The following is a 15,064-nucleotide window of genomic DNA, read 5'->3' as shown; positions in this document are numbered from 1 at the left end:
ATAATCCCCAGCATGCTGAATGAAACAGTCACATCCTCAGCATGACTATGCCTGCCTTTCTGAAAGCCTTTATCAGACTCCGGAACTCCTTGACAGCCTACACGTGTTCACTGTTTGCTACTTACTGAAATGTAGGCACAGAGCAGAACTCTTGAATGGGGTTAGGAGATGTCCATGGGAGAATAAAGGTGAGCAGTTGGTTTGGAGGTGTTCTGCAATTTGGAAGATGCAGTTCCTGCTCCTTGCTCTGATAGGGCTCTTATAGGTAAGGCCATCTCATCACCAAAATTCAACAGATCAGCTCTGAGGTAAAGACAACACCACTTCACCAGAGCTTCAGGACACCAGAACCAGTACATTAGCACTATAGGTGTTATTTGTTTCCTCTGCTGGCACAGTGGGAAGAGCTCTACTATGCACTGGAGGCAGAGGGTGAGGTGTGCTGACCAGCTCTCTGAAATGGCCCTGGTGTAGGTCACATCAAACCAGTGCTCATGTTGTCTCCTGCCGGAACCTGAGCAGACAGGCCCTAAGGCCACAATGTCTCCCATGCCAGCTCTGCCAGCCTGGGGTGCAGTCTCAGCTCCTTCGCTGTAAAGGATTATGTTTAGCAAAAAGGACTTGGGACAGACACTGGTTTGGGGATCGTTCCCATTTTTGCTGTGCTGAAGATTTAGGAAGGGACTTACCTGATTTGTCTTCCTGTCATCAGCTTCGGTGCTAAATTATCACGTAAGTTACAAAGTTATGATGCAAAAAGCATAGCAATGGGCAAAGAAGCCCATTCAAAATCAGTTCTATCTAGACTTTATGCAAAGCCCATCCCCTGCCCTACATTTCTGTCTAAGCTGCAATATAGCTTCACTTGTTTATGGAAAAAGCTCTGTCAGCCAAGAGCTTAAAAAATAATTTTGCAATCATGGTTAAATCTTCAAGACTGGCATTTTTTTTTTTTTTTTATAAGTTGATGAAAAATACAGGAACCAGGCTCTGTAGGGACCAGTGCCTGCCCTTCACAGCATCCCCTGGCTCAGCACTGCTCCAGAACAGACCATTTTCAAAAAATGCCTTTTTCTGCCCAGAGGTTATGGTACGCTCCAAGAGACAGAGAGCTTAGTATTGGGCCCGACTTGAAGCTGGTCCCCCCACTCAATGTCTGCACACAATGCCCACCCCGAGTGTTCCTGCACCCCCTCCAGCCCCGGGTATGTATGAGAGCATGTGCCCAGGGACGTGCATCTTGCCTGCTGACAGTGCTTGGCAGAGCTGCATTATTTCACAGAGGAAACTCCATCTGTCACCATATTCTGCAACAGAACCTGACCTCACTAGCACTGAGGAAGCCCCAGCAGATTAACATTTAATGATGCTTTCAGTTTCAGCCCTTATAGTTTTTCATTTTTCAGAGGGCAGACATAGAAGAAAAAGAAAGCCATATATTATGTACAGTATGCATTCCTTAAATATGCTTGACTTTATCAGGTTAGGATTTCTTTTTTACTTTTTGCACTGAAAAAAGGTCTCCGCATATACTTTATACCAGAAACATATCATCAGCTGCCACTTATATATACAGACAGGTTTTTGATTTGTGTAACCACAATGCCTAACCCAGTTTAAATAAGTAAAAACAGAGGGTATGATTCTTGGTAGCGCTCTGAACAGAAGCAAACAGAAGCCCAATACTCCTTTGTCTCCAAGATTTGCTCCAAATTGAGGGAGATCCTTTAGGTCAGCCTTTTTGTCTCTTAACTGCATAACCTAAAGTAAAAAGAAATACTTAAGGGACAGTAAAGTGACCCAGGAAAACAAAGTTGGCAAACTTCTTGTTAAGAAGTGATATTGATTTTTATATCTTCTGCTTTGTGAAGTTCTTGTGTCCTGTGCTAAGGAACATGTGTGACTGAACCCAGAGGCCTGCTCACCCCGAGGCCTAGTCCTTCAGGCCTAGGTGAGGGAAGGTCACCAGTGCTACATGGAGCAGCAGCTGAAGGCAGCTGAACCTTCCCCAAGCACAGAAGCCCACTGAAGGCACATAGGTCACTCTGAAAGTGATGCCTCCTGGTTATTTCCATGGAAACTACAACATATTCAAAGAACACAATAATACTATTTGATAGAGCAAATCTCACTGCAAAACACCGTTTTTCTACAGAGTGGCCACCATTAGCTGTGCATTTTCCCCAGTGATGAACAAGAGCCTGCATGTCCCTCTGGTAAAAAACCTGCACCAGCGGAGGTGACCCACTGTTTCACATCTGCTATGATGGCGTTGCTGCTAAGAAACTGTTGCCCACACATCCTATCTTTCCTCAACCTGAACAGACAGAAGGCAGAAGGTGTCAAATCCAGGCTACGCAGTGGGTGTGGTAGGACAGCCCAGACTGGCACAGAATCACAGAATCACAGAATGGCCTGGGTTGGAAGGGACCTCAAGGATCATGAATCTCCAACCCCCCTGCCAGGCAGGGCCACCAACCTCTCCACTTACTAGACCAGGTTGCCCAGGGCCCCATCCAACCTGAACTTGAACACCTCCAGGGACGGGGCATCTACAGCCTCTCTGGGCAGCCCATTTCCAGCACCTCACCACTTTTCTGGTAAAGAACTTCCCCCTAACATCCAACCTAAATCTTCCCTCTTTCAACTTAAAACCATTCCCCCTTGTCCTGCTGTTATCTACCCTTTCAAAGAGTTTACTCCCTTCTTGTTTATAGGCTCCCTTCAGGTACTGAAAGGCTGCCATGAGGTCATCCCGCAGCCTTCTCTTCTCCAGGCTGAACAAGCCCAGCTCCCTCGGCCTGTCTTCACAGGGGAGGTGCTCCAGCCCCCTGATCATCTTTGTGGCCCTCCTCTGGACCCTCTCCAACAGCTCTCTGTCTTTCTTGTAGTGGGGGCTCCATACCTGGACACAGTACTCCAGATGGGGCCTCACAAGAGCAGAGTAGAGAGGGACAATCACATCCCTGTCCCTGCTGGCCACCCCTCTCATGATGGAGCCCAGGATACCATTTGCTTTCTGAGCTGCAAGAGCACACTGCTGGCTCATGTTAAGTTTGTCATCCATTAGGACCCCCAGGTCCTTCTCTGCAGAGCTGCTCTCAAGGACTGCTCCTTCCAGTCTGTATCGATACCTGGGGTTCCTCTGGCCCAAGTGCAAAACACTACACTTTGCCGTGTTGAACCTCATTAGGTTCACCTGGGCCCACCTTTCAAGTCTGTTAAGGTCCCTCTGAAAGGCATCCCTTCCTTCCTCCGTGGCAGTTTGCTCCATGGTCTTCTCCATAGAGCCTGGCATCACTGTGTCACAAGAGAAAGGTTATCTTCTTCTCTGGCCTGATTCTGGAAGTTCAAGCCTTCAGCTTAGTCAGTGTCGCAATGTCGTGGTCAGAGTTGATGGTTCATCCCCATTCCAGGCAATCCAGAAACCTCTTTTCAATCCCAAAAGATTGCACATCATTTTACCTGCTGAAGGCTACGTCTTGTGCTTCTATGGGGAATTCACATCACCATTCTGACTGACATTTTGATTCTGGTTGTAGTGGTGACACCATGTCTCACCACCAGTAATGATGTGATCCATAAAACTGTCACTTTCAGCCTCATGTTGGTTCAGTAGGTCCTGACAAACTTGCATATGGTGTTCATTCTGTTCCTGTGTGTGCATTAGTGGGACCCACCTGGCACAAACTTTGTGGTATTCCAGCGTTGCCACTATTGCTTCCAACACACTGAAGCTGATATTCAGCTCCACACACTGTTCCCTGGTCATAATCTGCCAATTCACATGGATGACCTGCTTGAAACACTATTCATTTAATGGTGTAACAATGGTGCATAGACATCCAGAAAGTAGTTTGTCTTTCACATCACTGTTGCCACTGCTGAAATACAGTGCACACCACCTCACAGTGCTTACATACTGTTTGGCCTCCATAAATGTTCAGCAAGTGCCACTGAATGTCAGTGGATGTCATCACGGAGGAATTCAATGACACACCTGTGCTTCATACACACATCTCAGACGTGATTGTGTCAGACTGCCCCTCTGCTGCCATCTGTCACATGGCAACAAAATGTAATGGGACACTGGTGGGAAGGTTCAACCTCTACTGCCATACCACATGTCTGCCTGTGATGTCGTGGGCCAACATAATGAAATGGGAGGCATTACTTTCAGAGCAGTCCTTGTGCAATACCATGATATGAAAGTTCATTAAACATGCATTTATAACCTGTGAGAGTCTGAGCTAGCATTCATGAGAAATAGCAAATGCTAACAGGAATTTACACTACTGTTGGCCCCAAAAGAGGAACAAACATAAAAGCAAGCGGATTGCAAGTTGCGGAATATTTCTGAAGGATAAGGGCAGGGATTTTGAATTTGACATGATATTTACCAAGAGACAAAGCAAAACCAAGTCGATAAGGCAAAAGACTGGTCCTTAAAGCAAGTAGGTCACAAAAAAAAAAAAAAAAAAGTGATAACTGTGAAAAGGATGGTTTGAGCTCCTTCAGTCTCTGTGCTACAGGGAGAAGCAAGATAGGAATTCAAGATGCTACAAGGGAAGTTATCAATTGAATACTAGGACAGAGCTTAGCCACTGTGTGTGCTGTTTCAGAAAATGCCTGAGAAAGCAGAAGTCCAATTAAAACAAGAGCTGTGCAGCCGTGAGGAGAAAACCAAGTCAATTAACCTGCCCTACCCAGTAATCTTTTGGGATTTGGTGGTTTTTAAGTGGTGCATGCAAACCATCTGTATCCAGACAGTCAATGCCCACCATCCTATTGCCTGGAAAACAGACAAAAGTGGAGAGTGAAAGCCAGAACTGACATTTTTTCACCCAAGACCCTCCAAAGTAATAAACCAGGAACACTGAAGATGAAAATTAAAAAATTGTAAGGTTGCAGTAGATTCTAAGCCAACCCAGGAAATGGGTCTTGAAGGTAACAAAAGTCTGTGGGATTAGTATGCATTATTATTTACACTGTGGCAGCAATCACAGGCATCCACCATCATTTTGTGCTCACTCTGTCCCTACCCTTACTCTGTATTATGCGTTGACACAGTCCCCAGCAGCAATGTACCATAGGAAGGGAAAAGTGCAGCTCTCAGCCTGTGGAAGATTCTCACTGCCTATTTATCCTTAAGAGTAGTGTCTTGGCCGAAGTATAGGTGGCATAACTACAGGATACAATTGTGTTAACTATTCCTTTATCCAAAGATACTTAAACACCTCAGCAAGAATATCGGTGGTGTAAATCATTCTTGTGAGAAATCAGGAAAGGACAGATTATGCTGAGTTACTGCCTCATTTTGTTAATGAGAGATAATTGAAAACATGCGTGCTAAAGTGATTGCCTAATCATCACTTCAAATTAGTTTAAAAAAATCAATTCATCGTGCTCAAACAGTTATTTACAAAAATAAAACCGGCAGCACACAGAGCACATTCATAATGAGGTGTACTCAGGAATGCCACTTTTTCAGGGTGAATCTCATCTAGTATGGACAAACAGCCTTCGTGCAAGGAACTTCTGCAGAGTTAGGAGGGTCCAGGCTGTGTCCTAATGGATGAATTTTGGCAGATAGAGCTGCTTTCCCACTATTCAACTTCCAACCTCAGTGCTTGGACCGGATGATCTTGTGGTCTTTTCCAACTGTAATGATTCTATGATTTACCACTGAGGAACCCCTGACAACTGGATCAATGCTCCCCTTTACAGGAATACCCTGGCCCCTTCCATTCTCCTTCTGCCCTCAAAGTAAAGGCAACAAGGGTCCACATGTGGAGCTCTCAAGACTCTACCCCTCTTAAAGGCGGGATTTGGCCTATTGACAACAGAAGTCCTCAGTCAGCCCTATCCCCAGTGACATTCTCTTAACCAAGGTTTTCACCGAGGACACGTGTCAGCCAAATATATAATGAATTATTTGTAAGTAATTTAATCTGAAGAGCTTTGTTCCAAACTCACGTAAGGCTCTCTGCATATAACAAAACATTCGGGACATGACTTACTTTAGGAATCAGCAATATGCTTTGGAGAAGAAATCTTGGTTTGTAAATATTGCATTCTGCTCCAACAGATTTCCCTTCTGATAGACCATGACCACTTTATAATTCTAGGGCAGAACCATGAAGATTAATAAAAAGCAGAAAGAGGATTTTAATCAACACAGCCAGCTGGTCTGTGGTTTAGATTATGTTGTGGAAAGGAAAGTGTAACATTAAGATTGAATGAAAAATGCAAAACACTGATTACCCCGCAGAGTATCTCTGCAAGCTAAATTAACATTAAACTCAAATTTGCAAATCCTGTGTTTATATTACTGTGTGTAGGCAATTGCAATATATTTAACATCAAGTAGAAATTAAAACATCCGCCTTGAAAATAATGAGTTTCGCTTTAAATCCTGCTCATAGAAGTCACTTTCCCTTCTACCCCTTGCTAAGAAGATGACCTATTTTAAATCTCATTGATTATAATTATTGCAACAAGCTTCCTGTTTGGAAAGAGTGATGCAGGATGGCTGGGAAGCAGCTAGTGAGGGGAGAGGAGAGGGAGCCCACTGAAAGCCCACAAGCAGAGGGACGAAGGCTTCCCCAGCTCAAAGCAACCAGGGAAGCCCAATGACAGCAGCTCGTTACGGAGACAAACCAGAGAGCTGCCGGGCTGCTCCTCGCCAGCAGACATAGGCTGCTGCCAGCTGCTGAGGGGAGAAGAGGGAAACACTGGCTGGATCTGAGCCAGGCAGCAACAAAAGGCGCATGCACCATACCCACATCGCCCGGCTGCACCGGCCACCCAGCCTGCGTCAGCACCATAGCAACCAATGTTAAAATTGGGTCAGGATTGCCAGTGTGAAACTGGTTATTTTGAATATAGGGCTTGTACTTGCACTGAAAATGTTCACTCACGTGCAATTTTGACAGAAAACACATTATCTGGGGAAGCTGGAGTGGGGAGAAGAGACTCTATGGGATGGTCAGGCTGCCTCAGACTGCAAGTGCAGCACTGCTATCATCCTTTAACCAATACTGGACCTGTGCAAGACATACTGGGACTAACCAAAGTGCCTGGACACCCCTCTTGCTGTGCCTGATCCTCTCCTGCATCCAGGATGTGGTCCAGTGACAGCTCAGGGCAGCCTACACATTTGCCCAAGCCCTCCCCTGAAGGCAGCACCCACAGGGCCCACACAACATCACCCCGCCATGCAATCACCACTCTGAGCAAATTTGCAGACAAAACAGATAAAACCTGGGACTGGGGCATGATTATGGCCTGGCCTTTCCTTGGGATGAACTGTCCTTTCAGCCAAATGGTTTTGAGAGTTTGGGACATAGCCAGCAGCTGCCACTGAAAGTATTATTTGGTGGCTTGAAAATGTTCATTAAAGTCATTCATTCCACAGTGAGTAAAGATATATCTATTAGAATAGAACAAAAAGACAAGTACTGTGCATACACAGGGGAGGAGGATGTTGAAATTAGCAGTGAAACTGTTTCTTCCAATCAGCACTGTCCCCTTCAAAAAATGTTCATGCTTTTGCAGAAGAAACATCTCTGTAGGAGACAGCTATGTTCAAGCTGAACAAGGACCTTGAACTAGCATACCAAGACCAAAGCATTCAAACTGAACAGCTAAAGTCAGACATGTGCAGTCCTCTCTGGTGCGCTGTGAAGGTGGGAGGAAGCAAACATTGTGTGGCTGAAAGATCCATGGAAGATGGCAGAGTGGATGGGTTTTTGCAGGGGGGCACTGTCAGGATGGAGGACACAGCTCAACAGGAAATTTAGTTTTTTCTTTGTGCCACAGTTTAGATGAGACATTAGGTGAATTATTTGGGGATGAAGGTAGGATCAGCAAACAATTCCTATAGTGAGTTTCTACCATGCGTGTTCAACGCTTCTAAGTATACTATGCTGTCACTATATAAAAGCCATGTCTTCAAATAAAGCAACACACCAAACAAGTCTTAAAACACTGCAATTAGTTTAAAATACTGCAACTAGTTTCTAAATCATGATTATTTTTCTGTGTATCTGGGAACTAGTTCCTATATCAACAATTATTTCTAAGGTACTCTAGCACTAAGTTCAACAGTGAGAGCAAAAATAAATGTGATACAAATCCAGTTTCAATTTCCAGTTGGGTTGTCTCAGGCTCCAATGGACTTTGTAAGCCAAGAGGTGAATGATTCCTGAGTGAGCAACTTCTCACTCTGCAGGTAGAATTTAACCTGCTAATGATTCTTAATGTAAATATTTTTCTGATTTCAGGAAGCAAACTACAGTAGTGCTAAAAAAAGGCAGATAGGGAGGACTCACTTCAGCCCTGTGCTGTGCCGGACTCTAAACTCAGTTTTTAGGTTGCTGGCTTCTCACAGTAGGTTCACATCATCTGACCAACGCAACAGGAGTACTCTCCTTACTACTTAGCAGACCTCACCCAAATAAAAGAGGGCATTGTTTTACATGAACTGAGCTGCAGGCAGAGAGCAGAATGAGCAGCGTACAGCTTCAGCTTGGGTTGTGCCTGAAGGCAAAACAGTTTTATTGCCCTTTGCAGATGGAGACTTACAGCCCAGAATCACTCACTTTGCTCTTCTACCTCATTTTTTTGTTTCCATAGAGTTAACACACAGGACTTCCCATCTATAGACTCTTCTCTTAGCTCACCAGGCTTTTGGGCAACCTCAGTCCTCATTTAAAAGCCACTGCTAGATCAAGCTGACTGAAAATCAGGCTACACAGTTTGCATTAAAATAAAGTAAAAATATGAATTGTTGTATCATATTCTTGGTATGAACAACACAGTTTGAAATCCAGCTCAAATTGTACCAGATTGCCCTATTCAGATCTGGCTCTGCCTCTTGCAGCTTAGTTTGCTTTGACTCAGCTCCACCCCCCGAGTTAGCAGAAAATGTTTCTGGGACATCTGAAGGTCTCTACAATTCACTCACGTTGTGCTAAAAAGGAGGAGGCTTCTTGTTCCAGGTAGAGCATACGTAAAACATTCATAACTCATTAATCACAAGATTTGTTTCAAATTACATTGTGATGCCCACTATTAACAACTGTTGCAGCTTTGTCATGGAGAAACAGAAGTGGCAGAGAAACAAGACTCTGGAGTGCTCTGGAACCACATTATTTGGAAACATCAATCTGTATTTTCTTCCAAATGCACATAGCATTATCGTTCATCTGAAACCAGGCGATGCTTCTTAGGAACCGCCATCAAGCATGGACCATAAAAAGCTACAGGAACAAACCAGTGATGCTTTTGGGTTTGGAGATTCAAAGTACAACAGAACATGTCATCTGCTTTGTAAATACTTCCCAGGCTAAAAAAAAAACACTAACAGAAACACATAAAACTAAAAAAAATCAGTAAGAAGATCACTCTTAAAGGAAATCCAGAAACAGTGACAAAGGAAATACCAAATGAAGCCACAGAAACAGAAACAAATTAAAATCTGCCATTGCATTGTCAGGCAAAAAATATACACTTAAGATGCATTGGTGTTTGCAAAGACTATGGTCAGCTCATATTCAGAGATTAATTCTTCTTCCTAATGTTTCCTTTCCACTGCTAAATAAAGAATCCCATGTGGAGCAAGGTTGCCTACACGTTAACTCTCACATTATAAATCTTACAAAGCCTACAGTCTCACCATTATATTTACTTTCTCTTCTCCACACAAAACGAACGGTTGTTCCAGGCATGCCCCACAACACTACTCGTACTGTTTTTGGTTATTCCATCTGTGCTCCTTTTGTCTGAGCAACTAATGTGAAACTGCATCTGACTTTCTCCCATGCAAGTGTGTATCTACATCCATCTTGGAAAGCTGTGCAGGCAAGTCATTATTATTCTTCTCAAATATTTCTCTTCTTTCATCATACTAGCACAAATCACAGCCACCAAGAAAATTAGGAGTAAGCAGTTCATTTCTGCTGTACAGTTTTAAAGAAAGGTTACCTGAAACACATCTCATCCAAACAGCAGCAGCTTTGTTAAGTCACACAACTGTAATGGTAATGATAGCCTACTTTCTGAGACGGAAATATTTACACACAGTGGAACCAAACTGCTGTTACTCAATTTACAGCACTTCATTTAGAGGACATTTGCACGGTACTTCACCTCTCCTTGGAAGTTTTGTTAGGTTCTGGTTGGGGAAGAAGTAGGTTATATGCAAACAAAAGGCAGTAGGTACTAAGAGAGCTTAAATTGCTGCAGGACAGAAGCACGTGTCTAACTGCAAGTAACTTTATTATCCTACCATCTTCTGAAGGCTGGAGTATATCCCAGTTCAGCAGAGCTCCTACCCATTTGTTTTTGTCTGCTGTATGTATACTATCATGCAACTGCACTAAGATGGGTGGGATTATTTGTTTAAATATCATGTACTCCATTGCCTGATGACCTTTTAGAAACAGTTCCTGGAAATGTAGAGCTACAGTTGTTGTCAAATATTTTATTTTTCTTCTTTTTTTATTTAATTTAAGAGCAAAACAAACAAGAAAATGGCATACAACTCAGTAAAATGCTTATAAAAATCCAGGGTCAAACACAAGTCTCTTTTTCATATCAAGAACTTCATTATTTTTTTCCAAAGTACAGAGCTATCGCCAACGTTTTAGTTACACTTCCGATAAAAATAGAAGTAGTAATCAGTAAAAAACACTCCAGCATAATAAGGATCTGTTGAGCAGCTTACAAAACCCTGCAGAAGAAAAACGAAAGAGATTCATATGGGATCTTCTTCTTTCAGCTCAAATGATTTTTGTCTCTTGTTGTGTTCCCATTTGAAAAAGGCTTACCGGTGCGGCTACGCGGAAATAGTATGCACTGTCATACAGCCTAGCGACTGGGAGAGTCCAAATATGCTGACGTCCCTAGATGATAAGTGAGAGAGAGAGATTAGATAACCTGATTTCACATGACATTGTTGAGAAGGATAGGCTCTGGAAACATTTCATTGATAAACGCAGTGCAAAATAATTACGATAACAAGACTTGATCGCTGCAGGCAGAGTATTTAAAGACAAAGTGCTGACTTTAAACCTTGCAAATCTGGGTTTCCTCTGATCAGCTCTGCATAGGATCTGACAGACATCTGGCTCCCAGCAGCTCTCAGCTGGCTCTGAGTAACTGTATAGCTCTAGTTTTCCAAGCAAATCCCACAGCAAGTAGGGATTGTCCCTGATGTGCCATGTGGCCCAAAAGCTTTGAAGCATAGCAGCAGCAAATGGCAATTCTGCTGATTTTGAAACAGCAACATTAGTGGTCCTTGGAAGGCAGTGAAAATTCCTACATGTATTCTAAGGATATGAGCAGCACTTCTACTCAGTGTTTCAAAAAAGGCTGAAGGGAAGATTTCACTTTTCTTTTGATTCCAGTGCCCTGCCAAGTATAACTGAAATAACAGATTTTGTATCTGAATTTTTTATGCTACATAGAATAAAATTCAATCTTCACCTCTTGTTGACCTAGTGATCCATTTAGGTATGCCCGTGATAACTCATTTCCTCAGTTTCAACTGTCTCCTTCATCTTTCCCTTCTTTCTGACACATTCTCTGTTGGAGATGGTGTGTTCACACGATAAGACTTACATATATGTTGCCCCGAGTCTAAATGATTGCCATCCTGCCCTTTGGTAGGGAATAAGCCTTCCAGTGCTTAGAAAAATCCTCTTGACAAAAATTATCCAACCAGGCAGCATTTCTATTCCAAGTCACATCAAACTTAATGCACACTGCTGCTGGAGGCTAGTTAGCTTTAGTCTTTTGATGTAGATTTCAGGTTGACACAGAAAATCTCTCTGACCACTTTTGGCAGTAAGCTTCAAGGATATTTCTGCATGGGAAAACTCTCTAGGACTGACATAATTTCAAGGACTATTAGAATTATGGCTGACAGATCAAAACTTGGACAACTTATTTACTTCATTCTGATGGCTTTGCAGCAGTTGCAGAGAAGCGTGTAACTTTCTGTGAAGACATTTGAAAAGTTTATCAGAAAGTCAACATAAGGACAAACGTATCCCAAATGCTCTGAATTGTCAACGTGCAAAAAAAGTAATTTAAAACTAATTAAGAACTTATTGTGAATGGTACCATGAATCAGAAATCTAAAAGACTTCATCTTTACAGAGGTTTCTTCTACTACATTTAGGATAACTGTTACTATCCTTACTTCAGCCTTTCCCACTGTTTTAGCCAGAATAAACATTTCAAAGCTATGTGGACAAATCTGAGGACCTGGTCACATGGGAGAGTCCTATACTTCCAGAGAACTGGAAGGGAGTTTAAGGTCTTCGTTAATTTTCTGGAAACAATCAAAAGTTTGCAAGATCGTCTCTCCTGGGAGAAGTTAAGATGTTTTAACTTTTATTCCCATCAATCAAGAGAATGACAGAAAACTTTTCTTGCTTTTACACTGAATAAATTTCCCTAGAGAGGTTTGCGGGTAAACTCCTGTTTGCATGGAATAAAGGGAAATACTACCATTGTTTTCAGTAAATTCAAAGCTTAAAAACTGTACTGCACTACCCATAAGACGATAATGGAAAAGTACAGAAGATGAGAGGTTAGATGACTCTGTCTCCTAAGATCCTGGGTGAAAAGTACCCCTATTTCTTAACTCTCTCTGGAGTTAAGGTGAGTTATAGCAGTGAGATAGGCTGGCATATACTCTCAAACTGTAGAGTCTCACTAGACAGACTTTTATGAATTTCAGCAGAAAACTGACACCTACTGAAAGACTTCATACTAGTTACCTATTATAGCCGCGCCAAATTTAGCCAAGACTGGTAGACTCAAAGCACCATCACAATTTCTAATACCTTAACCAAGATCAATGTTTTTCAGACATCAATTTAATGAATCAGGTTCTAAAGGGCATCTTGAGATGAGATCTGAGATCTTCATGGTTTATCACCTCATTCATTCCTAACAATCATTAATGCATAAGACTATTGAGTAAAATTAGGTGTTATAACAACTCTTGTCCACTTTCCACACCTCCCTCTACTCCAGAATGCATCCATACAGTGTTGCTTGAATCAAGGGATCATGACATCTTATGAATGAGAAACTCCAGTGCTTTTTTGAAAAACAAGTAGAGCTGACAGAAGGGAGCAGCATTCTGGAGGGGAAGGGAAGATATAAAAGCTAATAAAATATTTAAGCACTGTATGGTTTCAATAGCCAAAACCATCAGAAAACTGAACACTTTTTTCTACATGAAGCTCAATTTTATATTCAGTATGGCACAGTACCTCCATGAAAGAGATGAAAAAACAAGCATGTGGTGGGCAGCATGTAAAGCTGATTCCTATAAGCCAGAGTATTGTTTAAAGAACATTACCTGTGTGGTTTCTTGGAACTCTTCCCCACTGTTTCGGCTTGAAGAATAATAGGAGCAATAATTTCCAAATGCGATTTTGCAGAGAAATATAATTAATGGTTCTGTGGTGCTTCAAGAAAGAGAAAAACAAGGGTCTATCTCATTGCTCTTAAACAGAGGAGTCATGAATATAATACAAAGTAATCACGGGTAAAAAAAAATCCAAAGAATTGAATTCTGGAGAAATAAAGCAAAGGACCTTACTTCATTGGTTCATACAAAGGAACCTGAGCCACCAAGCTCTAAATTTGTCCCGCACCCTCCTATGAAGGGAGGAAGCTTTGTATTTGGAAACCTGGATGGCCTTTGCAGCTGTTAAGATCAATTTAGAAATGTACGCTAAGCGTCCTCAAACCTCAAGCACATTCATACCAGAAGTATGAAGTCGTATATGACTTCTTGTACAAATTAATGGCTACACCATGCCTGAATTGCATGGCTTATGTCATCCATAGGCACCGCATGCCTATGTCAAAGAGTGCTCTGGCACCTAGACACAACAGCAGACAATTTTATGAAGAACAAACATTAAAAAAGCCTTAAGACAGGGATCTATATAAATAACTTCTGTTTGTCCCTGCACACATGCAAATATATCATGAAAAGAAGTAAAAGTCTCCTTGTCTGGGTATACAGTGTTAAACAGAATTTCATTCATAATTCTTCAAGAGCAAAGACTCCACTGCTGTATCTTCTCCAAACTATCCCTAGAGATTGAACAGCATTTCCTATCTTACCAGATGCCTCCAAAACAAAGATACTCTGGAGATCCAAAGGAATTCAGATATGGCAATGGCTAGCAGCAAAATAAAAGCAGAATGTGTGGAAAAGTTGGCATGAATATTTACAGTTTTTGCAGTGGGGAGCAATGAATTCATATATGGCACACCCTCTGTCCTAGAGGGACTGTCAGTAGTATGTGTTAGTTTCATTTGATTTTACTCTGTGGGCATAAAAGTTTCTCAAATCTGTAGGTATTCACAGTATCTTACAGTATTGAGACACAGCAGTAATCTAGTAAACCAGTCTTGTTTGGTTTTTATTGGTTTTATGTTGTTATTCAGTTTGTGGATGTTTTTAGTGAAGGTATATATTGGAAAATCTCATCCCCAAAATCAAAAACCAATATCCAAAATAAATTCAGCAACTGCTTCAATAAAGCTCTGAGAATCACATATTAATCCCTACATGGGAGAGTTGTGTTATTAGTTTATAATGGCATACGCTCAACAGACAGATTTTCAGTTGTATGAAACAAAGAGTTGCTTCAGGACTACCACTGTATTCCAAAATCAAAAGGCTGGGCCTAGAGGCCATACATAACTTTATAGAGCACTATATTGAAGACAAGGGAGTCATGAAGTGTCATCAAGCAGTCTTTGGCAGCTGTTCTAGCTATCAATGACCTTTATCAGAGATGATCCCCAAAAAAAAGGATTTGTTATTACTGGGAGAACACGATGGAGCCAGATTTTTATTTGAAGTGAAAATAACTGCTTAGAGGTAAGTCTGCTACCTTTTCCTGCTGTAAATCGTAATGTTACACATTGCCAATGATTCCTGCACAATAATTCCCTCTTGCAGGGCTTAGCACAACAGGCCAAAAGGACAGCCTTAGTCCCAGAGACCCATCATGTTTAGAAA

At 42.1% G+C, this 15,064-nt stretch overlaps 1 protein-coding gene across 2 annotated transcripts in view; it reads right to left on the bottom strand.

Annotated features, from left to right (window-relative positions):
- Window positions 1-10,466: 10,466 nt before the first annotated feature.
- Window positions 10,467-15,064, bottom strand: part of MYRF (myelin regulatory factor) — a 43,201-nt gene continuing 38,603 nt past the window's right edge. For both annotated transcript variants that reach the window (XM_015282916.4, XM_040669423.2), the window contains 3 exons: window positions 13,382-13,490; window positions 10,833-10,907; window positions 10,467-10,735 (listed from right to left, as the gene is read on the bottom strand). In XM_015282916.4, coding sequence (XP_015138402.2) covers window positions 10,649-10,735; window positions 10,833-10,907; window positions 13,382-13,490 — 271 coding nt within the window. In that variant the 3' untranslated portion in view covers window positions 10,467-10,648. The remainder of the gene's footprint in view (window positions 10,736-10,832; window positions 10,908-13,381; window positions 13,491-15,064) is intronic.

The sequence above is a fragment of the Gallus gallus genome, chromosome 1, assembly GCF_016699485.2.
Source record: "Gallus gallus isolate bGalGal1 chromosome 1, bGalGal1.mat.broiler.GRCg7b, whole genome shotgun sequence".
Classification (NCBI taxonomy): domain Eukaryota; kingdom Metazoa; phylum Chordata; class Aves; order Galliformes; family Phasianidae; genus Gallus; species Gallus gallus.
Note: the sequence above shows the minus strand (reverse complement) of the source record. Positions and strands in the feature narration are given on the sequence as shown.